A 26,313-nucleotide genomic window follows, 5' to 3' on the forward strand; every position below is an offset into this window, starting at 1 on the left:
ATCAAGAAACAGCTGATTTAGTGGCCGAACCTAGTACTCCATCATACCACCGAATCAGGGAAAGCATGTAACTACTGTGGCACAGAGGAGAGGCAATGGAGGTGGTGGGAAGCCCTAAATATCTTCCTTTTTAACTCTCTGTCCGCCACCTAGTAGCACTGGGAATAATCCGTGCGAACGGCAATTAGCGCTACCCAGTGGCGGCGAAATCAATAGCCACTTACAAGGGCTGAGAACGTGGCAAGTGAAGTCAGACGCGCATACGGTCGGACCATTGCACCCAGTCCCACCACACTGGCCCCACTGAGAAACACTCCCAGTCGGTGCAGGGCCAGCAGATGACCCAGATCCAGATGCCGGAGGAGGCGGAGGAGGAAGTGATGTCGTACCGCCACTGAATGTAGACCCAATGTCACCGAACTTGATGTTGCTGAACACCACCTTCGACCTCGCAGCCTGCGACTCGATCTGTGCTGGCACACCGGACGTCGTCGCACAAGTGCCGCGCGAGACACCAGGCGACGACCCATCCTTGGTCGTCGGGTGGTCAGAGTCAAGCCACAGCATGCTCGCCGCATAGTCGTCCCACACCGACAGCGCGAGCACCATCCCATTCCCGAGCGACTCGCCCATCTGCTGCAGTCCACCGTGTTGCGAGAAGTAGTCCGTGTCTCCGAACACCGTCTTCTGCTCCGTGCAGAACTCGTCCGTGATGCTGTTGACCGCGTCGATCCCAGGGACGTTGACCACGCTATTCTGGATCACCTTCCCGCCCTGCACGTACACCCGACGGATCTCGCTCAGCGTCCCTGTCGTCGTGTTGTCGCTCGTCGCGAACTGCGTCACGACCGTGAACGGCTTGGACGTGTCGACCGTCAGGCCGTTGCCCAGAAATGTCTTGTCGCCCAGACGGAACGAGTTGAAGTCGCAGCCGTCGGCGTCGCACAGGCCGGTATCGCGTGTGCAGTCGTCTCCTGAGCACTGTGTCTGGCCGTCGGTCGTGCACGGGTGTGGGGTGAATGCGGCGGCGTCGCTGTTGGCCTCGCAGATAAAGCAGCTTGAACATCTCGTAGTGGCTGTCGTCCGCCATCAAGTACACACGGCTCCCCACGTTCGATCCCGTCTCGAACTGCAGCGTCAGCGACGACCCCGAGCTCGTGATCCCGTACATCTCCATGTAGTCCGCGCCGTCCAGCGCACAGTTCGCTGCGTATGTCGCACCGTCAGGACACAGTGTCGCATCCCACTCGTTGCCGGTGTAGCAGTTGGTGTATCCGGTGGTGCTGTGCAGCCACCGCCAGTTAGAGTCGAGGACGACCTTGGTGCTCTGGTTGACGCACCCGCCGGCGGTGGTGCACTTCTGGGACGACAGTGTCGGATGGGTCTCTGGCGTCTGCGTGCCGGCTTGTTGAGCGGCGGCAATGGCAGCGAGGGTGAAAGAGATGAGGGCAAGTTTGTGGAACATTGTGACTGGCTGGCAGGGAACCAGTTAGTATCGTTCAGGGTGCGTGTGGGTACGACGGGCGCAAATAGACTCACCGAAAGGATCGGGTCGATGGTCGTTGACCTGTAGACCTTGGCAAATGCCTTTTACTTCGGCTGTTAGGAATCAGGTCCAGTTTCAGGTGTCGTAAAATGCTGGGGAACTGACGTAGAGCTGAATCGACTTGTGGGGACAGTAGAGCTCTGACTCCTAACGATATTTGAGCTCCAGTTTATATACGCTTTGCCTCGCGCACAAAAGCACTGGCACTTGAAGTGTGAAGCTTGTAGCCTCCATAACTCTCGTGCACGCGTCCTAAACGAGCGATAACACCTGGCGAGTTTGCCCCGAGCATTTTCAGTCCTTTGAAAACGTTTCCTCGGAGATCTAGCAGCAAAAATCAACACGAGCCCTCGACGATAGTACAAAATGCGCACCTCGTTACTAGAGAACGGTCTGACCTAACGCGGATGGTACGGAGAGCGCCGACAACGTAGACAGCACAGAAACCCTACGTAACCCCCGGACTCTCTGCGTGAGGCAGCGCGGACAAACAAGAAGGCTGTCCCGCAGACTTGAGCCGGTATTCCGCACGCGCACACTCCAGACACTTGGTTGAATGCCAAGACCTTCGAATCCCGCGACGCGGATGATGGATAGGACGTCCTGGAGGGCTGGATATCTTTGGAGACTGGCCAGGCGAACCTGCGCACAGGTAGACACAGTAGATGCCTGCGAAGCGCTCCTCGAAGGGTGTCAACAGCAGAGTTGTCCGGGCGTGTCGTTTTTTGGCAAGCGGGGCGCCAGCCCGCGGAGCGCATCAGGCGCCGCCCGAGGCACCCTTACTCGGAAATGATGCGCCCAGAGACGAGAGCTGGCGCTCATTAACTTGGTTCTCCGCACCATTTGTACCCAATCTCACTTACAGACTATTTTGCTCGTGAATCTCCCGCCTGTGCGATTCTGCTAAAAGCAGTATACAAGACTCAGAATCTGGAGATACCCACACCTCATCGTGCGTTGCCATTATATACCACTATCTCAAGCGTCGCGACGCCAACTCCCCGTCCCCCTACTGTCTGTCCACGGCGGCAAAAATTGTCTACACCTCAGGTCGAACAAGCACTTGAGACAAGGCATCGTTCTATGTCATCTGGAGCTCCTTCCGAGGCTTCTGATCTATCTATCAGCGATACCGAGTCTTTCGCGGACATACACGACATGTCTTCCCCCACATCGCCCACGCCGGAAAGTGCAGCACCTTCTCTGACGGCGGAACCCAGTAGCTCTGTAACTTTCGTCGATCGAGATTCTCCAGGCAGAAATAAGCATCCTAAATACTATTTCGACGATGGTTCAACTGTGTTTCTGGTGCGTGACATCCTCAGGCTCGCACGGCTGTAGTCTGATCTGCACCAAGGTTGGAGACTTCAGATACCGCCTCCACCAGTACTTGTTCTCCAGAGACTCACCCCATTTCGCGAGCATGTTTGCGCGTTGCATGCCCTCTGAGTCTATCGACCTGGCTGACAAGAGATCCTCCGATTTCGACGCTTTCCTGTCTGTGCTGTACTCGACGTACGTGTTATTCCTGCTCCCTTCTGTTGTTGTTAGCCTCATGAATCGCTTAGGTGCTATCGCCTGCCCGATATCACTTCTGTCGATGAATGGTCAGCTGTTCTCCGTCTCGCCACCGAGTGGTCGTTCGACAGCATCCGCAGCCTCGCCATTGAACGTCTCGAGCCGATTGCTAGCCCCATTGAGAAGATTGTTTTGAGCCATTCACACTCCATTCCCAATTGGCTCTCGGCAGCATATGTCTCGCTGTGTCAGCGCCCCCACGTACTTACAGCTGCCGAGATCAGGGCTATTAAGGCGGAAGATGTCGAGGTGGTGATGTCAGTCCGGGAGACTATGCTCCGTGCAGGGCTACCGTTCGAAGTGAGCGATATTTCTGCATGCGTCGCAGATGTGATGGAGTCTGTTACGGCGGCGGCGACTTTCACACCTTCCCATCCTATCCCAGAGGTCACAAAGATGACGGCCTTTTCGCGGTCCGATCTCATCCCAGAGGCCACAAAGATGGCGGAACTTTCGCGTGCGGGTCCTATTCCACCTGTCGATCCTACCCCAGAAGTCACAAAGATGACGATGTTTTCACATTTCGATCCCATCCCAGAGGCCACGGAGATGGTGGTTCTTTCACGTGCTATTTCTATCCACTTCCTAATCCCATATCACAGGTCACAGACATAGTGGAAATGACACTGGCCGAGCCCTCCACTGAGGCCGCGAAAGTGCAGAAGCTATACCTCGAGATTCATCGTCAGTATGATACTGCTGCTCTTCTCCTTGCCTCTGCAGACAACATGCGAAGCATTGCCTCCAGAGCGCTAACACAGAGTCTGTGCTCAGTGGTTCGCCCGAAAGTCGAAGCCCTCCTCGAGAAGTTGACACCAGATAACACCGACCTCATCGCACGGGAAATAGCCCAGTGGATCGACCTTACGCTGCGGGATAATGACCGTGCGACTCCGAATCTCATACTGATTATTGATCTGGTCTACGACAAGGCGACGAGTGATCCGACATCCGCTCGAGTATGCGGTCTACTATGTCGACAACTTATGGACAATATTTCGGCTGATGACCCGTGTCGTACGGGCCACATCGAGGGAAGACGCCTTTTCCGTGACTGTCTCCTTGATAAATCACTACCGACTCTCGGTGCGTCACTATCTCATCCTCAGAAACACCAAGCGGCGGCGGGGAAGATGCGCTTTCCGCCGCACATGAACGTGGGTGTACCGCAGTGCGCTTCATTGGCGAACTGGTGGTGGTGGGCGTCTTGGCCAACGACGATGCCCTCCGCTGTCTTGACAGCTTAGCTCCCGGATATGGCACGGGATATAAAGCTCTCAGCAACCAACAGGTCCGATCTGTCTGCGCATTCTTGTTGACGGTCGGGCCGTGCCTTCACCGCGCTGGTAACAACATACGTGCGCGCATGAATTGGTACATTTCTTCCGTTCGGAGGGTCGATCCTCTGAGCTGTAGCGCGCGGACGGCCGCCATGATGGAGGTATATCGCTGTTATCAACATTAGGGAGTCATATAGCTCATTATCCTCGTATTGATTATATTAGGAACTCTCGCAGATACAACGAGACGGCTGGCCTGCGGTAGCATAGTATAGAGTGCAATACAGTCCTTGAAGCGGTTCAAGGATCTTGGAAAGAAACCACAGCCCATACATCAGCCGAACGCCGTACATTCGTACACAAATACTGTACACGATGAATTTTACTCGCCTTTGAAGCTTTGTCTCACCGCATGAAGCGTGTCCAAAAAAGGTTCTGTCGATAAGCCTGAGGCAAATGAGATTTATCATGTATATGGTCTTTCAATAAAAAACTGCTTCGTAGCTAAACCTTCTCCATCGTGTCACCAAATCAGAGTTCTGTCTGCCATCTAGTAGCACTGAGAATAATCTGCGCGAATGCCGATTAGTGGTATTCAGCAGCGGTGAGCCTAATGATGGCCACTTACAAGGGTTAAGAACGTGGCAAGTGAAGCCAGACGCGCACACAGTCGGACCACTATACCCAGTCCCACCACACTGGCCCCACTGAGAAACACTCCCAGTCGGTGCAGGGCCAGCAGACGACCCAGATCCAGATGCCGGAGGAGGCGGAGGAGGAAGTGATGTCGTACCGCCACTGAATGTAGACCCAATGTCACCGAACTTGATGTTACTGAACACCACCTTCGAGCTCGGGGCCTGCGACTCGATCTGTGCTGGTACACCAGACGTCGTCGCACAAGTGCCGCGCGAGACACCAGGCGACGACCCATCCTTGGTCGTCGGGTAGTCAGAGTCAAGCCACAGCATGCTCGCCGCATAGTCGTCCCACACCGACAGCGCGAGCACCATCCCATTCCCGAGTGACTCGCCCATCTGCTGCAGTCCACCGTGTTGCGAGAAGTAGTCCGTGTCTCCGAACACCGTCTTCTGCTCCGTGCAGAACTCGTCCGTGATGCTGTTGACCGCGTCGATCCCGGGGACGTTGACCACGCTATTCTGGATCACCTTCCCGCCCTGCACGTACACCCGACGGATCTCGCTCAGCGTCCCTGTCGTCGTGTTGTCGCTCGTCACGAACTGCGTCACGACCGTGAACGGCTTGGACGTGTCGACCGTCAGGCCGTTGCCCAGGAATGTCTTGTTGCCCAGACGGAATGAGTTGAAGTCGCAGCCGTCGGCGTCGCACAGGCCAGTGTCGCGAGTGCAGTCGTCGCCCGAGCACTGTGTCTGGCCGTCGGTCGTGCACGGGTGTGGGGTGAATGCGGCGGCGTCGCTGTTGGCCTCCCAGATGTCCATCTCACTGCAGCACGTGCCGAAGTTGCCGGTGCCTGCATTCGCGCTCGTCGCATTCCAGCCGACGACGTTGGCCTAGGCGATGAGTTGAGGGTGGGGTGGGAGAGAAGACGTCAGCGTTCGAGTTACTGCCAAGCACCAGACGGGAGACTGTACGACATACCTCGCCATTGATGAACTTGATGTCACGAGGACACTGAGAGTCGCAGTATCCAGTCCCATACTTCGCTCCAGCCTTATTCGTCGGGAATCGACTCATTCCTCCATCCTCGTCCATCTCCACCAGGTACAGCGCTCCATTCAGCCCGCACGGCAGATCCGACATGTCCACGTCGAACGTGAACTCTTGATTAAGCAGCTTGAACATCTCGTAATGGCTGTCGTCCGCCATCAAGTACACACGGCTCCCCACGTTCGATCCCGTCACGAACTGCAGCGTCAGCGACGACCCCGAGCTCGTGATCCCGTACGTCCCCGTGTAATCTGCACCGTCCAGCGCACAGTTCGCCGCGCATGTCGCGCCGTCGGGACACAGTGTCGCGTCCCACTCATTGCCGGTGTAGCAGTTGGTGTATCCGGTGGTGCTGTGCAGCCATCGCCAGTTGGAGTCGAGGACGACCTTGGTGCTCTGGTTGACGCACCCGCCGGCGGTGGTGCACTTCTGGGACGACAGTGTCGGGTGGGTCTCTGGCGTCTGCGTGCCGGCTTGTTGAGCGGCGGCAATGGCGGCGAGAGTGAACGAGATGAGGGCAAGTTTGTGGAACATTGTGACTGGCTGGCAGGGGACAAGTTAGTGTCGTCCGGGAGGCGTGTGGGCACGACGGGTACGAATGGACTCACCGAAAGGATCAGGTCGATGATCGTTGACCTGCAGACCTTGGCGGATGTCTTTTACTTCTGCTGTTAAGAATCAGGTTCGCTTTCAACTGTCGAAAAATGCTGGGGCACTGACGTAGAGCTGGATCGACTTGTGGGGACAGTAGAGCTCTGGCTCCTAACATAATTTGTGCTCAGTTTATATACGCTTTGCCCCGCACACAAAAGCACTGGAACTAGAAGTATCAAGCATGTAGCCTCCACAGCTCTCGTGCGCGCGTTGCAAACGAGCGATAACACCTGGCGAGTTTGCCCCGAGCATTTTCAGCCCTTTGGAAACGTTTCCTCGAAGATCTAGCAGCATAAATCAGCACGAGCCCTCGATTATGGTACAAAATGCGACCTCGTGAGGCAGCGCGGACAAACAAGAAGGCTATCCCGCAGACTTGAGCCGGTATTCCACACGCGCACACTCCAGACACGTACGTACTTAGTTGCATGCCAAGACCTTCGATCGCAGATCTTGCGACGGGGATGATGGATAGGACGTCGCACCGGACGCTATACATCATCTGCACCGCCAGAGTCAAACATTCCGGGATATTATTCGGGAGGAAGAAACCTCGGAGCTGGCCCGTCAGTCAGCGTCGGCTGTAAAGTCAGTAGCGCCACGACGGGCTTGGCATGAGTTCAACCGCCCGGATTATCCGCCTACGCAGAACGCGACCTCAGATATTGTCAAGTACTTCGAACTATTTGGGAGCTAAAGGGTGTAAAACGTTGGAATAAGCCATTTGCGTATTGGTTGTATACATGAACGAAATAAACAGACACGCAGCTAAGCGACAGAGAGAACGTACACGATGTTTGCGAGCGACGCAAGCAATCTCAAACAATAGACAGACAAGCACAAATAAGAGCCACAAAATTTCAGAAAATAAAAACATGTCATGAGTGGATCGTGATATTATGCGTAAACCTCGAGGGCTGCGGACCTATCGTCCTCCAACTATACTATGATGAAGAGCCATTGAACAAAATACACGAATGAGTGGTCTATACTAGAGTTGAGATATCGTACATTCCAAGCTTTGTTCTTCTGTAACGCCCTCTAGCGCCACGTCGGCTTAGCCGAGCCCTTGAAACTGATGTCCCCGCTCAGGTTCGAGTCGCTTGGCCTCGAGACAAGGCGCGATGGCGGCAGCGACAGCGACGACAACGTGAGCGTGCTCGTCCTCTTCGGCCGCTTGGCGGGTGACCGCTCGAGTGCGACGCGCCTTGCACCGTCCGTGCCCTTTGCGAGTGCTGACGACTCACCCGGGCCCGCGCTGAGGCTCTGCGCGCCGCTGTTGAGCTTCGGAGACAGCTGCGGGATCATGCTCGACCTGCGACGCGGCCTCTCGACGCGCATGGGCCCGACAGCAGAGCGGCGGCGCCCGCTCTTGCTCGCGCCGCCCAACTTGGGCGGGAGCGCACTGCGCTTCACGGGGCTCGCAAGCGCCTTGCCCTTCCCCACTGTCGATGTGCTCGAGCCACTGCTGGAAGGAGTGGGCGACGCCGAGCGGTTCATGTTGCGGTCGCCGAGCGGATTCAGCAGCTTCTTTGGCGAGTTGCGCTCCTCGTCCGTTTCTGCGACGCTTCCGAGCGCTGACAGCCGCGTGCGCAATTTGAGGAAGCCGGCGGTGAGGTGGCTTGCGCGTGATCGCCTGGCGCTGCCGGTGCGACCGCCGCTCGATGTCACCGCCGGCGCACGCGAAGGCCCGGCAATGGAGGAAAGACTGAAGCTGTCGTCGGTCTTCTCGTCCTCCCAATCACTTTCCGAGCCAGTGCGCGAGGGTGTGTTTCTGTTGCTCTCTGAACCGGGCAATGACGCGGATGGCGATGCGTCGTTGAGAATGGATGGCTCGTCGAAGGCAGGGGAAGCTGGCGTGATGACAGTGATGGCTGGCCGGGAACTGGGTCCCATGCCGCCGTCGTCAAGGTCTCCTTGACCCGCTTCGTCTCGCCACTGAACCCCTTTCTTCTGCCCCTTTCCAAGAGTCTCCGACGCCCGTCTATATGGTGCTGAACCCGCCATGCTGGAGCGGAGAGACTTCCGGGGAGAGCGGCTGAAGCTCATCTTACGGGGGGAGAGGGCACCATACGACGAGGTACGCCTTGAAATTCTCGAGCTGACATCAGAGGGACGTGCGGGCCCCGACGCAACGCGGCTCGTGCCACTAACAGGAGCGAAAATCGACGAGTAGCCTTTAAAGTTGTTCAATGCAGAGGTGGTCGGAGGTCCTACGAGGTATTCCGAAGTGGCGTGTCCGATAATAGACTTGAATGCCTTGTCGTTCCCGTCTGCGACATTCTTGAGCGATGCCGCGATGTTTTCGACGGTGCCTCCCAAGTCTTCCTTCCCCTCGGTCGAAGCCAGCAGCGTTCGACTCGCCTCGCCAAGCATGACGGTGCATCTGCCGAGCAATCCTACGAGGTTCACGACCGTCCGCGTCTGTGCTTCGACCGTTTCCCTCAGAGCCTCGCGCTTCGCCTCTGCCTTGACGCGCTCCATCTCAGCCTTGCGCCACCGCGCATCAAGCTTGATGTTGTCCACGTAGACCTCGTCGACCTTGTCTGACTTGCGTTCGCTCACCGCACGCAGCGTCGCCTCGAACATCGCTCCCGAGTTCCCCGACCGCTGCATACGCGCATTCAAGTCTGAGCCAGGCTTCAGCACTTGCTCTTCCGGCGCAGCGAGTGCGCGCAAGAGACCGCGCTCTGCCTCAAGGTCTGCGGGCAGCGGACCAGAGACGGCTTGTGAGTCGAGCTCGGTCAGACGCGCTTTGATAACCTTTAGCTTAGCCTCCGCAACAGACAGCTTGCCGGCGCACGTCGCGCCGTCGACGAGAGAAGGCTGGGTCTGGTCTGTCTTGGCCTGCATGTCCGTTTTAGCCCTCTCAACCTCTGCGGCCGCCTCTTTCTTCCATCTCTTCTCTTTCTCTGCTTCCGCATCACGCTTCCCGGCGAGCTTAGCCTTGAGTTCCTCGACCTGGAGGTTGAGCCTGTTGATGGCCTCGACATACTGTCCGACATGCCGATCTACATTGACGACGTTGCGTGTGACGACCTTGGTCTTAATCTTCGTTGCACGTTCGGCGTAGAGGAGAGTGTTGTGGGTGTCGTCGAAGTGGGCAGATGTAGGTGCGACACAGACGATCATTACTGTCTTGCAGTTCCCTCCAAGGGAGAACTTCAGCAGACGAGTAAGCTTGCTGTTGCGGTAGGGAACATGACGAATGGCGCCGCCAGACTCGCAGAGTGCATTGATGCAGTTGCCAAGAGCAAGGAGAGACTTGTTAATATTTGCGCCTTCGACCATACGCTGGCCCATGTTGGAAGTAGCGGCGGCCCTTTCGCTTCCTGCGAGATCGATAATGGACAACGTGGCCACTGTCCGCTCTTCCGACAGAGCTGCCGTCCTGGGGGCCTGTGTAACGTGCACTTGCAAGACGGCATGTGACCGAGAAGACGTCGCGTTAGCAAGTGTTGGCGACTGCGTCCGCCGCGAATTCCCCAAGAGGACGATTTCCTTGACTTCGTCTGCATTGTTCGGGCGCAGTTCTGTGAGGCCTACGACTTTGACGCACTTGTTACTGTCTTCGCGTATTTGAAGGCCTCCGCGATGAGTGGCGCTGCCTGGTTCTACGAGAAGGTCTCGAATTTCTTCGTTGTAGATCTCGAGGAAGGACACCTGCACGTCGACGATGTGGTCTTCTCGGCGATCTTCGATGAGGCGGAAGAGGTCTGCCATGGTTAGATAGATGACGCCAGGGTCCTCCTCTGTACCACTAATAGTGTGTGTCTTCCCGCATCCCGTAGCCTGTAGAGGACCTTCTTCTGCACCGCACCAGAAAACGAGAGGATGGAAATGCTTACGCCATAAGCAAACACAGTCGCGTTGTAGCCATTCAATAGGTTTCCCAACAAAGGTTTCACAGTCCCATCGTAGACATCCTCCTGCCGCGCATCGTGTCTGAAAACACGGTCGAAAATGAACCTCCGGTCTTTGTAACGCTTCGTTCCTGGAGGCAAGAAGCCCCTCTCGACAAATGCCCTGGACGGATCACGCTCCTCGGGATCGAATGTCAGAACACGGTCGTCGACGGTTTGCACAATGTGACGTAAGTTAGTTTGCGAGGTAACGGGCTTGAGCGGCGTAGACAGCGCCGCATCGCAGCGAATGGGAGCGTCGGCGATGGGCTCAGGCAGACGAGCGGCTTCCCATGCAGTAGGCGGCCTGAGACGTACAGCCACGGTGATGGAGCCAGCAGCAACCATCGCAAAAAGAGTAGGTATCGCTCGGGGTCGTTATTTGGATCGTCGGCGTCGTGATATGCAGCGTCGGCGTTGTGTGTAGAAGATGGCCGGAAGCAAAAGCTGGCCGTCGCCACGCACAAGTCCAACCAGCGAAAGCGCCCATTGAAACGCGTCTTACCACACGACCGCCCTAATTACGGGCGTCTACGCGAACGGGTGTTTGCCCACACGACCACCACACTTCCCGACGACCTGTGAACCTGAGGCCTGAGGCCTAAGAGGGTCTCACAGAGGCTAAGTTATAGATATGTATTCCAGCATCGTTGCAGAGAGCTGCTCCTGGTGCCGTGGCTGCAGCTTTTGTGCCCCCGAGCTCACCCCATGCAATGTGGGCGAGAGTGCCAGCTAGTGGAACGTTGTGTGAGTACCTTTGATCATCGCTAGAGTCTCATAACCGTCATCATCAGTCTTCTAGTGACCTCACTGGACTAGACCTATCTGCCGCATCCTGCCGCATCATGCATGCCGAGCGGACGCAAGGTTAATGTGTCTATAAATACAACACCTCGCTACTGATCTTCAGGACGTTCACCGGGGACAACAGTGCGCGCCCTGGGAATCTTGGCCAATTCAGCCTTGCAGTGGCCAGTTGAGTGCGCACGTTCGCCCCGAAGTGAGTCGACTGCCCGATTGCACGAGCACAACCCATTCAACGGCCAGTGCTGGCATTAATCCCATAGCGCTGACTCGATTCAACATTTTGATAGGACTCGTAAAGAGGGAGCGCGGAGAGTACGCTAATGTTGGCCATCTATAATGAGGAGACGTAGTGCGTATACGTTGCCAAGAATTGAATCCAAACCCAAGTCCCCTGACCAATCGCGGATGAATGCTGAACACTGAGGTCTGGCTTTCGATGCAATCGTTCAAGACTTGTCTTCTGACCATTCCTCGCTCCTTTGAGCTGCACTGACTTGTATCCACCCCTAAAGATCTTCCTTCCCAACTCTCTGTCCGCCACCTAGTAGCACTGGGAATAATCTGTGCGAGCGGCAATTAGCGCTACCCGGCAGCAGTGAAATTAATGGCCACTTACAAGGGTTAAGAACGTGGCAAGTGAAGCCAGACGCGCACACGGTCGGCCCACTATACCCAGTCCCACCACACTGGCCCCACTGAGCAACACTCCCAGTCGGTGCAGGGCCAGCAGACGACCCAGATCCAGATGCCGGGGGCGGCGGAGGAGGAAGTGATGTCGTACCACCACTGAATGTAGACCCAATGTCACCGAACTTGATGTTACTGAACACCACCTTCGAGCTCGGGGCCTGCGACTCGATCTGTGCTGGCACACCGGACGTCGTCGCACAAGTGCCGCGCGAGACACCAGGCGACGACGCATCCTTGGTCGTCGGATAGTCAGAGTCAAGCCACAGCATGCTCGCTGCATAGTCGTCCCACACCGACAGCGCGAGCACCATCCCATTCCCGAGTGACTCGCCCATCTGCTGCAGTCCACCGTGTTGCGAGAAGTAGTCCGTGTCCCCGAACACCGTCTTCTGCTCCGTGCAGAACTCGTCCGTGATGCTGTTGACCGCGTCGATCCCGGGGACGTTGACCACGCTATTCTGGATCACCTTCCCGCCCTGCACGTACACCCGACGGATCTCGCTCAGCGTCCCTGTCGTCGTGTTGTCGCTCGTCGCGAACTGCGTCACGACCGTGAACGGCTTGGACGTGTCGACCGTCAGGCCATTGCCCAGGAATGTCTTGTTGCCCAGACGGAACGAGTTGAAGTCGCAGCCGTCGGCGTCGCACAGGCCAGTGTCGCGTGTGCAGTCGTCTCCTGAGCACTGTGTCTGGCCGTCGGTCGTGCACGGGTGTGGGGTGAATGCGGCGGCGTCGCTGTTGGCCTCCCAGATGTCCATCTCGCTGCAGCACGTGCCGAAGTTGCCGGTGCCTGCATTCGCGCTCGTCGCATTCCAGCCGACGACGTTGGCCTAGGCGAAGGGTTGAGGGTGGGGTGGGAGAGGGAAGACGTCAGCGTTCGAGTTACTGCCAAGCACCAGACGGGAGACTGTACGACATACCTCGCCATTGATGAACTTGATGTCACGAGGACATTGAGAGTCGCAGTATCCAGTCCCATACTTCGCTCCAGCCTTATTCGTCGGGAATCGACTCATTCCTCCATCCTCGTCCATCTCCACCAGGTACAGCGCTCCATTCAGCCCGCACGGCAGATCCGACATGTCCACGTCGAACGTGAACTCCTGGTTAAGCAGCTTGAACATCTCGTAGTGGCTGTCGTCCGCCATCAGGTACACACGGCTCCCCACGTTCGATCCCGTCACGAATTGCAGCGTCAGCGACGACTCCGAGCTCGTGATCCCGTACGTCCCCGTGTAGTCCGCACCGTCCAGCGCACAGTTCGCTGCGCACGTCGCGCCGTCGGGACACAGTGTCGCGTCCCACTCGTTGCCGGTGTAGCAGTTGGTGTATCCGGTGGTGCTGTGCAGCCATCGCCAGTTGGAGTCGAGGACGACCTTGGTGCTCTGGTTGACGCACCCGCCGGCGGTGGTGCACTTCTGGGACGACAGTGTCGGGTGGGTCTCTGGCGTCTGCGTGCCGGCTTGTTGAGCGGCGGCAATGGCGGCGAGAGTGAACGAGATGAGGGCAAGTTTGTGGAACATTGTGACTGGCTGGCAGGGGACAAGTTAGTGTCGTCCGGGAGGCGTGTGGGCACGACGGGTACGAATGGACTCACCGAAAGGATCAGGTCGATGGTCGTTGACCTGTAGACCTTGGCGGATGTCTTTTACTTCTGCTGTTAAGAATCAGATTTGGTTTCAGCTGTCGAAAAATGCTGGGGAACTGACGTAGAGCTGGATCGACTTGCGAGGACGGTAGAGCTCTGGCTGTTAACCATATCTGTGTTCCAGTTTATATACGCTCGAGCCTGCTACGCCTCTTGGAGAAAAAGTCTAGCAGGCAAAACCAGAGCAATCCCTGTGAGCATAGGCGCATATGTTTTTCGCGAATGACAGACCTTTTGCGACTATACTCCGGGTATCTGCAGCCTATCATCGCCGTGTTCCTCGAAAACTCGCGCACAGCACCAGAGAGAACACATGCAGACAACGCACTGCACACATCGCGTGAGGAGATGCGGACAAACAAGAAGACTCTCCAGCGGATTTAAGCCGACATTCTGGACGAACGGCAGTCCGCGTATCTGTATCGTGTTGCCAAGCCTTTGATTGCGAAGTACCCGGACTTTGATGGCTACTGCGTCGCACCGGATCCCGTTCATCCAATGTGGCCACCGAGGACGTGCACCTCGGGATATATGTCGGACAGAAAAATCTCGGAATGGCGGTTAGACAGAGCAGTAAAAGGACGAAAATGGCAAAGGGATAGCGTGCCAGAAGTAAGGAGCAACTTCTCGCCATTGCGCTGTAACCTCGGGCAACAATTTGTATACGCCTTCGCCTTACAGTGCGCTTCGGGATATGAGCTCGTAGAGTACCTGCGAAAGCAGCACCTGTAAATGCTATCACTCGAGTGATAGTGAGTCAAGGAGGAGAGGGGGGAGACGCACTCGGCAGATTTGACATTTATTGGTCATGTGCACTTCAGGGCTGCTTTCTTGTCTGAATGCGGAGGAGACTGTGACAGATCAATTCATACATAGAGATGACATCACGAAGGGTGACCCACGAGTCACCGCAGAGTACGCTTCCTATAGCTCACAGGTGGGAGGACGAAGATACCCGCTGCATCGATTTCGTGGTTACCCACGTGCGGCGTTACCTGGTCAGACGACCAAGAGAAGTTCCGGGTGCAGGTCGATATTTACCTCTCGTTTTGTACAGCCTTGCGGCCGGTTCGAGCATTGTTGCTGTTATACAAGAAAAAAAAGAGTGGAAACAAGTGGCAGAAGTCGGATCCTGCATAGCAGGCTGGAACAAGATATCGAACCGCCGAGGCCGTCATCCAAGCCCTGGCAAATTCTTATGGCTATCCGAGCATAAGCCGATGCAAAGCCCGACAGCGAGTCAGGTAAGAAAACGCGAGCAGTAGCACGTCTCGATGGTGGAGCAAGGTCTTAGCACTTCTCATCAGCTTCATTGCCTCTCCTCTATGCAACAGCGGTTACATGCTTCCCCTGATTCGGTGGTATGATGTAGTACTAGGTTTGGCCACTAAATTGGATCAACCTGTTTCTTGATGGAAAACTACATAAATGAATGTTGAATCTTAGTTTTCTCGTTTGCCTGAAGTTCACTAATGGATCGTGTTTTTCTGGGTACGCTTCCTGCAATGAGACAAGACTTCGAAGGGGAATAAAATGTGCCGTGTATTCGCGTATCAATATACAACGTTTAGCTGGTAAATTGGTCGTGATTTGTTTCCAAGATCCTCGAATTGCTTCAAAGACTGTATTGCGCTCTATACTATGCTGCTGCAGGCCAGCCATCACGTTGCATCTGCGAGAATTTCTAACAGATTTGAGAGGATAATGAGCATATGATCCCCTCAATGTCGATAGAGTGACATACCTCCACCAAAGCGGCCGTCCGTGCACTACGGCTCGCAAAATCGACTCTCTTGACGAAAGTGATGTACGGATTCATGCGCTTATTCACGTTGTCGTTGGCGCGGTGAAGGTGCGGCCCGACCGTCAACAAAAACGCGCAGACGAATCGAGCCTGCTGGTCGCTAGGGGCTTTATATTCGATCTCATATTCGGTAACTATGCTGTTGAGACAGTGGAAGGCATCGTCGTTGGCCAAGACTCCTACTACCACAAGTTCGCCAATGAAGTGGACTGCGGCATATCCACATTGATGTGCGATGGAAAGCGCGTCTTCCTCGTCGCCGCTTAGTATTTCTGTGGCACCTGAGCGCATGATAAGATCAGTGGCGCGCCGAGAGCCAGTTGTAAGGACTGTACACGTACCTGATTCTTCCGGGCCCTGTGTCGCCGAGTCTATCTTCGAGCGAATGCTCTCGGCTTCTCTGAGGCATTTATTAAGGAGATAGTTACGGAACACGGGTCCCCCCTCGTAGTCTCTGTCCCCAGGACGTCGGAACTTTGCCGGGATCTTGCCTGTAAGTTGTCGGCATAGTAGACTGCATACTCGTGCGGATTCCTGATCACTTGTTGCCTTGTCGTAGACCAGGTCAATAATCTGCTGGAGAGTCACACAGTCATTACCCCGCGTTGTAAGGTCGATCCACTGGGCGATTTCGCGTGCGATGGGGCCGATGTTATCTGGTGTCATCTTCTCGAGGAGGGGTGCGACTTCTGTATGAACTAACGAGGACAGAATGTGTGCTAGTGTCCTAGAGGCGATATTTCGCGTGCCGTCTGCAGAGGCAAGAAGGAGAAGACTGGAAGAGTCGAATTGACGATGGATCTCGAAGTAGAGCTTCTGAACCTTCGCGGCCTCAGTCCCGGGCTCGGCCAATGTCAATTCCGCCGTGTCATTGACCTCTGGGATAAGATTGGAAGGTGGAATAGGATCAGCACGTGAGGAAATGTCTGTCTTTGTGGTCGCTGGAATGGAACGTGGAAAAGCTGCCATGTTTGTGACCTCCGGGATAGGATCGGGAGGTGTGAAGGTCGCCGCCTTCGTGGCAGACTTGATTGATTTGGCGACGAGGGCAATAATTTCGCTCACCTCTAACGGTAGCCCAGCACGAAGCATAGTCTCCCGGACCGACACCACCACTTCGACGTCTTCCGCCTCAATAGCTCTGATTTCGGCAGCCGTAAGTGGGTGGGGACGCTGACACAGCGAGACGTATGCTGCTGGGAGCCAGTTGAGAATGGAGTGTGAATGGCTCAGAATGATCTTCTCAATGGGGCTAGCGATCGGCTCGAGACGTTCAATGGCGAGGTTGCAAATGCTGTCGAATGACCACTCGGTGGAGAGGCGCAGAACAGCAGACCATTCATCTACAGAAGCGATATCGGGCGGGCGATAGCACCTGACCAACTCATGAGGCCGACAGCAACAGAAGAGAGCGGGAACTTTGACACGTACGTCGAGTAGAGCACAGACAGGAAAGCGTCGAAATCGGAGGATCTCTTGTCAGCCAGATTGAGAGGCTCGGAGGGCACGCAATGGGCAAAGATGTTCGCGAAATAGGGCGAGTCTCTGGAGAACAAGTACCGGTGGAGGCGGTACTTGAATTTTCCGACCTGGGTGCTGATTAGACCACAACCGCGCGAGAGTACAAATGTCACGCACCAGAACCACGATTGAACCATCATCGAAATAGTACTTGGGATGCTTGGTTTCATCGGGAGAATCTCGATCGACGAAAGGTACAGAACCACCAGTCTCGGTCGCCAGAGAAGGTCCTGCACCTTCCGGCGCGGGCGATGTAGGGGACGACATGTCGTGTATGTCCGCGAAAGACTCGGTATCACTGATAGATAGATCGGAGACTTCGGAAGGAGTTCCAGATGACATAGAACGATGGGCGAGACGTTTGTAACCGACTGGGAGTATGTATAACTGTCGCTGTCCTGGACAGACAGGAGGGATATGAGAAGTTGGCGTGGCGTCGTAACAGGGCTTGAAGCTTAAAGTGGTGATATCAAGGCGTGAGGCGCGGGTAACTCTAGATTCTTCTACACAACGTGATGTTTACCAAAATCGTCAAATCTCCGATCGGGGTGGTTGAGAGGAGGCGAACTGCAGCACCTGACAAGAACAGGCATCACAACGTGGCACCGCTTGGCGCTCGATAAGTCACAGGGCGCGACGGCCCTCGGATGCTCTGCTCTGCGGTTGTTGTTCTCTCTTCTCCTGACGCACATTGTCATTACTCTAGACACCAGAGATACTTTGACTTATGCGACTACGTCTCATAAGGCTTCGCATGTACCCACTGGCCTGCCTGTGCGCAGATTCGCCAGTCTCCCAAGATATCCAACTCTCCGGGTCGTGTGGAACACGCGCAAGGAAGCATCTCTTGCGCCGTCGGTGTAGGACGGTTGAAGGCTTCAGCTTCAAAGGCGAGTAGAATGTGCCCTGTTTTCGCGTGTGAATACACAGCATTCAGCTGGTGTATGGGCCGTGTGTAACCCGACGGTTACACGGGCAGGATAGCGGTGCTCGACTCCCCCGACGGACACCTCGGTGGCGTTCGACAGCACCACTTTTCATCTTATTATGGATATTTTGCTTCTACTTTCGGACTCGCTTTTCACATTCCGCTCGTGCTTCAAGGACTCTCATTTCGCCCTGATATACATACCATCCCCCCTTCGTCCCGTCTCTTCGGTTCTCCCTCACGGAACAAGGAATATATCCCGTTCCCGTTCTTTACCGCCCAATCTGAGTATTCTCGGCCGTCCGCGCGGTCCGGTTCTACCGTGGTTTCTTTCCCGCATCCTCGAATTGCTTCAGAGGCTGTGTTGCGCTCTATACTATGCTGCCGCAGGCCAGCCGTCACGTTGCATCTGCGAGAGTTCCTAATAAAACCAAAAGGATAATGAGCTATATGACTCCCTCAACGTTGCCAGCAGCGACATACCTCCACCAAAGCGGCCGTCCGCGCACTACAGTTCATAGAATTGATTCTCTGAACGGAATAAATGTACTGATCCATGCGCGTACGTATGTTGTCGTCGGCGCGGTGAAGGCATGGCCCGACCGTCAACAAAAACGCGCAGACGAATCGAGCCTGTTGGTCGCCAGGAGCCACATATCGCAAGTTATATTCCGAGAATATATGGTTGAGACAACGGAAGGCGTCGTCGTTGGACAAGGCGCCCGCTACCACCAGCTCGCCAATGAAGCGCACTGCGGCATATTCGCGTTCGTGTGCGGCGGAAAGCGTGTCTTCGTCGTCGCCGCTTGGTAATTCTGTGGCACCTGAGTGCAGGATAATTTCAGTAACGCGCCGAGAGCCAGTTGTATGGGCCATACACGTACTTGATTCTTCCGAGCCCTGTGTCGTCGAGTCTATCTTCAGGCGAATGCTCTCGGCTTCTCTCAGGCATTCACCAAGGAGGTGGTTACGGAACACGGGTCCCCCCACGTAATCTCTGTCTCCAGGACGTCGGAACTTTGCCGGGATCTTGCCTGTAAGTTGTCGGCATAGTAGACTGCATACTCGTGCGGATTCCTGATCACTTGTTGCCTTGTCGTAGACCAGGTCAATAATCTGCTGGAGAGTCACACAGTCATTACCCCGCGTTGTAAGGTCGATCCACTGGGCGATTTCGCGTGCGATGGGGCCGATGTTATCTGGTGTCATCTTCTCGAGGAGGGGTGCGACTTCTGTATGAACTACCGAGGACAGAATGTGTGCTAGTGTTGTAGAAGCGACATTCCGCGTGCTGTCTGCGGAGGCAAGAAGAAGAAGACTGGCAGAGTCGAATTGACGATGGATCTCGAAGTAGAGCTTCTGAACCTTCGCGGCCTCAGTCCCGTGCTCGGCCAATGTCACTTCCGCCATCTTCATGACCTCTGCAAGAGGATTTGGAGGTGGAATAGGATCGACATGCGGAAGGGCCTCTACCTTTGTGTCCTCTGGGATAGGATCGGAACGTGGAAAAGACGTCATGTTTGCAATCTCTGGAATAAAATCGGGAGGTGTGAAGGTCGCCGCCTTCATGACAGACTTCATCGCATCGGCGACGTGAGCAGAAATATCGCTCACTTCAGATGGAAGCCCTGCACGGAGCATGGTCTCCCGGACAGACATCACCACCTCGACGTCTTCCGCCTCAATAGCTCTGATCTCCGCAGCCGTAAGTGGGTGGGGACGCTGACACAGCGAGATGTATGCTGCCGGAAGCCAACTAGCAATCGAGTGTGAATGGCTCAGAACAATCTTCTCGGTAGGGCTAGCGATCGGCTCGAGGCGTTCAATGGCGAGGTTGCGGATGCCGTCAAACGACCACTCGGTGGCGAGGCGCAGAACAGCCGACCATTCATCCACAGTAGTGATGTCGGGCAAACGATAGCACCTAAGCGACTACTGAGTCTGGCAACGACAGAAGTGACTGGGAATGCCAACACGTACGTCGAGTACAACACGGACAGAAGAGCGTCGAAATCGGAGGATTTCTTGTCAGCCAGGTCGATAGATTCGGAGGGCACGCAACGGGCGAAAATGCTTGCAAAATAGGGAGAGTCTCTGGAGAATAAGTACTGGTGGAGGCGGTACTTGAACCCTCCGACCTAGGTGCGGATTAGACTGCAACCGTGCGAGAGTACAAGTATACGCACCAGAAACACGGTTGAACCATCATCGAAATAATACTTGGGATGCTTGTTTTGGCTCGGAGGATCTCGACTGACGAAAGTAGCAGAGCCACCGGTCTCCGTCGCCAGAGAAGGTGTTGCACTTTCTGGCGTGGGCGATGTGGGGGACGATATCTCGTGTATATCTGCGAAAGACTCGGTATCGCTGATAGATAGATCGGAAACTTCGGAAGGGGTTCCAGATGACATAGGATGATGCTCGAGATGTTTGTAGCTGACTGGGAGTATAGGCAACTGTCGCTGCGCTGGATAGACAGCAGGGATACGAGAAGTTGGCGTAGCGTTGTGACGCCTGAAGCTAGTAGTATACTAGTAGTGCTATATAACGGGAGGGCGCGAGGCGCGGGTACGTAACTCGAGATCTTAGGCCTTATACACGACGTAAAGCTTGTCAAGATCGTTAAATCTCTTGTTGAGGTAGCTGAGAGGAGGCGAACTGCAGCACCTGCCGTTTGCGTTTGCAAGGACTGGCATTGCGACGCGGCGCGCGACAGTACGACGACCCGATGTTCCTGCTCTTGACTACGCCTGCTGTTTTCATTTGTTTCCTGGCAGGCATTGTCATTGCTCTAGATACTAGAGATGTTTTGAACATGTAACTACGTCTCATGAGACTTCACAAGCACCCGTTCCGTCTGCCTGTCCGTTCACCGGTCTCCCAAATATCCAGCGCTAGCCCTCCGGGTCGTGCAGATCGTGCCCAAGGAGGCACCTCTTGCGCTGTCGGTATGGGACATGCGGCGAGCATGCTGTGGCTAGACTCTGACTACCCCAACGGATAAGGATGTGTTGTCGTCTGGTGTCGCCCGCGGCACTTGTGCGACGATGTCCAGTGCGCGGCTGAGATCGAGTTCGGTGTGGTGGGACTGGATACAGTGGGCCGACTGCGTACGCATCTAGCTTTACTACTCTCGGTGCTACTAAATAGACGGATAGAGAAGTCGTGGAGAGCATGGCTCGCTTTATTTCATTCACCCGCCCAAAATGACATTACTTGTATCAAAAGCTCCCTTGCGCTCCTGGTCTGGTCAGTGCAGAATCATGCCTGTAAAATTTCCAAAGATACACTTGCTCGAAAATCACGCATAGCGTGTCCGTTTGATGTTCACTCATTCTACCCGGGCACCCTGTAGCGGAGTTTGTGGCGTTTACGTGATCACACTGGATCTGTAGCATTATAAGCTCAGCAAATTTGTATCCTTCGCTCACCACCCAAACGTTAATGGTACAGTGATTACCATACTGATTTGCTTGCCAGGGTCCCACGCTACCATTCGCTTGCAGATACCGAGGTTAACGTTATGCAAACGATAGTGAATTAGATTACTGAAGACATGTTCCACAAAGCCCAGGAGCCCGCCAGGATGTGTTGGATGATAAACTGCGGCCCAATACACAACTAATCTAGAATGCCCGTTTGACCTCGAAGAACGACTGGGACCGTAGTCAGTAAACGCAGTGTAAGCTGCTTCATAATGTGCGTACCTTGAGGTAATACACTTGCCATGCGACCACACAGAAAAGGATGGCCACCTGAGCAAACGACCACCACTTGACGCGAGTGTTTGTTGATTCAGCCGTGTTTCTGTGTGTACGTTCGCGCAAGACGATGTATTCTTGTTCGTCCTTTACGGCCGTGAGACCGGCCGCGAGGGTACGAATCTCGCGCTCGATTGGTGCAACAGTGTCTGACGGAACGAGAAGCTAAGGCGGCAATTCATGTTAGAATAATATGTGCGTACCATCATAGTCGACATAAACGACACCGTGGACATTGAAGCTACAGTTCCAAGTAGGCAAGGTTTCATCTAAGGATGAAACGATCACGTACCTAACAAGCTTGTCCACCACTGTGCTCATCTGGTTTGAGAAGCAGTATTCATGTCTGCCGTCCTTGGTAGCAGTGATAGACACTGTTCCTGTGGACTGCTTGATGTGCTTGTGCAATGCGTGGCCGTCTGGATCTGCCAGCTAATGGACGTCGGCGTAAGCGCACGAAGTGGATGTACAAGCGCGTTCACAACGTACATACCCAATAATCAATGTCCAGATGTCCCCCACCGCCAACTTGATAGGTGACGGTCATCTAGAATCACGATGTCTGTGAGCCAACGTATACGAACGCGTAAGGTGCTGCCGCACTTTGTCATTGACATGCAGATCCTCGAAGAAACATTCTTTTTTGCCCGCAGATACTTCAACCATGTGCGCTAAGACGAGTGTCGGCCATGCGAGTAGGAGGAGAGTGCAGAGTGTGAGGGCAGCCTGGGTATATGTCCGAGCCATGGTCGTTGTGAGTTTGCAATGACTGAGACGCTAGGCGAACAGCAGCGGAGAGACCCCGAGGGCGCTTGATTGAAGTGTCTCGGGGTCCTTCGTCATAGCTGATCTTGCTCTGGCCCTTTGCACGCGACGACGACTGCTTTTCTCTCAACCGCCCACCCCCTGCTCTTGCTCTCATTTCCCCCCTTTACGAATAGTATCCTGTCATGGCTGAAGCAGAGAACGCTCTTACGCCCCGTGTATGTTTGTGGCTCTTGTCTCGCGTCGAGGCCACACGCAGGCCATCGATGGCCTGGCCATCCTCGCGCCACTTCAAAGCTCTTTGTGGCCACATTTTCTGACGCATGGGTTTACAGGATGAGGAGCACGATCCCCACTTTGAGCCCGTCATTAAGCTCACTGAGCAGGTCGAGACCTCGACTGGCGAAGAGGACGAACAGATGCTCTTCAAGATGTACGTCCAATCCCTCTGCGTCCGCGCTCGATCTCGCAAGACTGACGCGTCCCCCCAGGCGCGCGAAGCTTTTCCGCTTCGCGTCGGACTCTAATGAGTGGAAGGAGCGTGGAACGGGCGACGTTCGGCTGCTGCAGAACAAGGAGACCCAGAAGGTCCGTCTCGTGATGAGGCGCGATAAGACCCTCAAGGTCTGTGCGAACCACATGAGTGCGTCGTTCGTCTGTGCGCGTTTGTGTCGCTAATGAGTGTTCCGAGTAGTCACCTCGGACATGAAGCTTCAACCTAACATCGGTTCGGACCGCAGCTGGGTATGGAAGGTCGCTGCGGACTACGCTGAAACCCCCGCTACCTCGGAGACCCTTGCCATCCGGTTTGCCAACGCTGAAAGTACGTCCAGCTCTGTTTTATGCGCCGCCGAAAATCCTTGATGAAATTTCGTGACTGTCAGACGCTGGCCAGTTCAAGGAGGCCTTTGAGAAGGCCCAGAAGAGCAACTCAGAACTCGTGTCCAAGGAGCCGACAAAGGCTGAGGAGTCAGCGGGGTATGAGCTCAATGCCGAGGAAAACGCTGAGGAGCCAGAGGAGCCAGAGCCCGAAGAGGCCGCTGGCGAGGAGGCAAAGGAAGAGGAGAAACACGAGGAATAAATGGACCAGCACGTCGCCCCCAACTCGCTTTGCTCGCTTTCTTGCACCTTTCGTGTCTGGTTGTATTACATACTGCTGTATACAGTCAGCGTTTGACGCCCATATAGTAGATTCACTACCTTACGTTTAGTCTTCGTCTTTGGATACGGTACGCTCAACCGAACTGATTCAGCAATCTCACTCGGTCATCGGTCCGCTTGGCACATGTCCATATACATGCTACAAGAGTCCGGCTTCTAGGTGACCAGATGAGTTAATGATACACACATACACGATAGTATCCGTCGTCAAACGCCCCTTCCTGGCCGCCTCTCCTCTTCTTCTGCCCACGCTGCCCATAATGCGGAACCCTCGCCCTTGCCCCAATACAATGGCTTGTCCAGACCTTGCACCACACGTTCTGTGATGAGTACGTGCCGGACACTCGATCCACTGGTGCGCCGTACGTTAATGTTATTCGTGAGAACGAAACAGGGAGGTTAACTTACGGCACCTCGTACATCGGTTCCAATAGAAGCTGCTCCTACGATCGTCAAGAATACTAGTCGATATAATTCACGCCTGATATTAAGAGACTCGTACCATAATCCCTCTAAGACCTCGCGCACCACCGCCACGCTCGGCAGCCTTCCGACATATCTCATCGAGAGCACCGCTTGAGAAGCGGATCTCAACGCCAGAGTACAAGAAGAGTGCTGTATACTGGGAAATGAGCGACCCCTTGACGTCTGTCAGCACGCGGCGGAGGTCTTGCGGGGTCAGCGGCGCGAGCGTCGTTATTGACGGGAGTCGAGAGATGAACTCAGGGATGAAGCCGTATCTGACGAGATCTGAGGGAGCATTAGTTGTGCTTTCCGACACAGAGGAGTGTAAGACCTGCCAGATGGTTCAACGAAGTCTAATATGTTAGGACTCCCAGACGTCTTGTTTGGCGTGAAGAAGTGCATGAACGCGTTGGAGCTCTCTTCTGAACTTGTTGACGACAGCTGAGCCGTAAACCCGATAGACTGGAAGGAAAGCTATCAGCCGCTGTGGAGTTGGCACGCAATATGACACATACGCCTTTCGCCACCCTCCGCTTGATGACGCTATCCAAGCCGACAAATGCACCGCTCAAGATAAAGAGCACATTAGAGGTATCGATGGAATACGAATCGGACTTCGCTGTCATATGCATAATCATCGATATCAATATTGAGACCACTAACCTGAAGCAGCTTACGAGGTCCTGCGTTTGGTCCACGAGGTCCACGTCTACCCTGGCCACCCATTGGTGCTTCCGCCATACCACCCTTCGCGGGTACAGTGACGACAGAGCCTTCCATCATCCGGAGCAAGGCCTGCTGCACGCCTTCACCACCAACGTCGCGGGTGCTGTCCATTCCCGACCCTCCGCTCTTACGCGCGATCTTGTCTACTTCGTCAATGTAGACGATACCCATGCTGAAAAAGTCATTAGGAGAAGACAGTCGTGGCATACGGCTGATATACCTCGCACGATACGGGTCCCAGCTGGCAGCTTGAAGCTATTCCTTATTTCAGCGGGTCGTTCAATAAGTACCACGAACGGGCTTACCAAACGTTGTATGCACATGTCAACATCGTCGCCGACGTCTAAAATATTTGCAGATGCGATAAGTTTCCGGAATAGCGCGTTAAAGTGTATGTACTAACATCCTGCCTACGACAAGCGTTAGGACACAGTTTTACAAAGTGAATTGACACCTACCTGTGTGAACGACGTCGCATCGCTGACGGAAAAGGGGACATCAATAACCTTGGCCAAAGTTTTTGCTAGCAAGGTCTTGCCTGAAGACAGAACAGAAGTGAGCTGTAGATGCCTCACAAAATCCGCGGGAGACATACCAGAGCCGGTCGGACCTCTACATGCTAGGCAATTAAATCTAGAAGTTGTAACACTGCAGTGGCCACATACATGACAAGCACATTGCTCTTCTCAAAGAGGGGGAAAGGGTGGCGAGCTTGCAGAGGGAAAGATGGGTGCAACCGCTGTGGATGAGGTAATACTCGAGCAGGAGCGACTTTCTGCGATGCTGGATGACCCGCATTAGGTCATAAAAAGTCAAATGAGAGTGAGAAACACACAATCTTCCATGCTCAGGCTGTCCGGTTCGCCCCAGTCTAGCTCATCTTGCCTCGTCGCTGCGAGATTGGCTCGCACACGGTTATAATGATTGAACACGCTGATACACCGCTTTCAGACGTGGATAAGAGATGGAAACACTAAAGCCTACGTACGCCACGGATAGAACCTTTTTAGCGTTTTCCTGGCCGATGACAAAGTCATCCAGGTAACGCACAAGCTAACCAGCCCGTGTTAACGCCAGTTCTTCTCGGTACGCACTCAGGGGGAAACCTCAATACCTGTCTTGGGGTCGCTAGCCCGGCCGGTATGGCATGTATGGAGCTATCCGCTGGATCTTCTGGTGGGGGATACTCGTACTGTGCTTGGGTCTGAACATTACGCGCACTACGTCTGTACGGCCGATACCGCCACGCCGCGGTAACGGTCTGTGTGACGCGACGCTGGGAAAACAGCATGCCAACCAATGAACTGAGACAACCAGCGAAGAGTAGAGAGATATGGACTAGAGGGTCGACCCAGGACCTGAACTTGGTCCTCGGTGACGGGTCAATG

The 26,313-nt window shown here is 54.7% G+C and overlaps 5 protein-coding genes across 5 annotated transcripts; all 5 read right to left on the bottom strand.

Annotated features, from left to right (window-relative positions):
• Positions 1 to 132: 132 nt before the first annotated feature.
• On the bottom strand, positions 133 to 13,914 carry PHACADRAFT_249300 (glycoside hydrolase family 7 protein). Its single transcript, XM_007391605.1, has 5 exons — positions 13,856 to 13,914; positions 13,744 to 13,803; positions 6,025 to 6,636; positions 5,033 to 5,936; positions 133 to 169 (listed from the first exon to the last, which is right to left on the bottom strand). The coding sequence occupies exons 3-5, from the start codon at positions 6,625 to 6,627 to the stop codon at positions 150 to 152; spliced, it is 1,527 nt and encodes a 508-aa protein (XP_007391667.1). The 5' UTR covers positions 6,628 to 6,636; positions 13,744 to 13,803; positions 13,856 to 13,914; the 3' UTR covers positions 133 to 149.
• A 1,403-nt stretch (positions 13,915 to 15,317) lies between these two features.
• On the bottom strand, positions 15,318 to 17,620 carry PHACADRAFT_249308 (uncharacterized protein). Its single transcript, XM_007391606.1, has 5 exons — positions 17,237 to 17,620; positions 17,030 to 17,187; positions 15,940 to 16,973; positions 15,539 to 15,879; positions 15,318 to 15,478 (listed from the first exon to the last, which is right to left on the bottom strand). Exons 3-5 carry the CDS (start codon positions 16,262 to 16,264, stop codon positions 15,434 to 15,436), a joined length of 711 nt encoding a protein of 236 aa, XP_007391668.1. The 5' UTR covers positions 16,265 to 16,973; positions 17,030 to 17,187; positions 17,237 to 17,620; the 3' UTR covers positions 15,318 to 15,433.
• A 663-nt stretch (positions 17,621 to 18,283) lies between these two features.
• PHACADRAFT_249310 (uncharacterized protein) lies at positions 18,284 to 20,509 on the bottom strand. The gene is made up of 5 exons (XM_007391607.1): positions 20,234 to 20,509; positions 20,028 to 20,185; positions 18,932 to 19,971; positions 18,531 to 18,871; positions 18,284 to 18,468 (listed from the first exon to the last, which is right to left on the bottom strand). Exons 1-5 carry the CDS (start codon positions 20,456 to 20,458, stop codon positions 18,424 to 18,426), a joined length of 1,809 nt encoding a protein of 602 aa, XP_007391669.1. The 5' UTR covers positions 20,459 to 20,509; the 3' UTR covers positions 18,284 to 18,423.
• Positions 20,510 to 21,673: 1,164 nt separating this feature from the next.
• PHACADRAFT_157359 (uncharacterized protein) lies at positions 21,674 to 22,555 on the bottom strand (the record flags this gene model as incomplete). The annotated part of the gene is made up of 6 exons (XM_007391608.1): positions 21,674 to 21,703; positions 21,755 to 21,957; positions 22,012 to 22,049; positions 22,101 to 22,240; positions 22,302 to 22,355; positions 22,412 to 22,555. 6 exons carry the CDS (start codon positions 22,553 to 22,555, stop codon positions 21,674 to 21,676), a joined length of 609 nt encoding a protein of 202 aa, XP_007391670.1.
• A 160-nt stretch (positions 22,556 to 22,715) lies between these two features.
• Positions 22,716 to 26,300, bottom strand: PHACADRAFT_249313 (uncharacterized protein). The gene is made up of 18 exons (XM_007391609.1): positions 26,040 to 26,300; positions 25,914 to 25,978; positions 25,761 to 25,858; positions 25,591 to 25,708; positions 25,521 to 25,537; positions 25,380 to 25,463; positions 25,231 to 25,268; positions 25,146 to 25,180; positions 24,877 to 25,097; positions 24,715 to 24,818; positions 24,535 to 24,661; positions 24,237 to 24,484; positions 24,143 to 24,177; positions 23,458 to 24,086; positions 23,268 to 23,396; positions 23,065 to 23,216; positions 22,909 to 23,006; positions 22,716 to 22,791 (listed from the first exon to the last, which is right to left on the bottom strand). Exons 1-14 carry the CDS (start codon positions 26,214 to 26,216, stop codon positions 23,942 to 23,944), a joined length of 1,512 nt encoding a protein of 503 aa, XP_007391671.1. The 5' UTR covers positions 26,217 to 26,300; the 3' UTR covers positions 22,716 to 22,791; positions 22,909 to 23,006; positions 23,065 to 23,216; positions 23,268 to 23,396; positions 23,458 to 23,941.
• Between the last annotated feature and the right edge of the window lie 13 nt (positions 26,301 to 26,313).

Source organism: Phanerochaete carnosa, assembly GCF_000300595.1.
Source record: "Phanerochaete carnosa HHB-10118-sp unplaced genomic scaffold PHACAscaffold_2, whole genome shotgun sequence".
Taxonomy (NCBI): domain Eukaryota; kingdom Fungi; phylum Basidiomycota; class Agaricomycetes; order Polyporales; family Phanerochaetaceae; genus Phanerochaete; species Phanerochaete carnosa.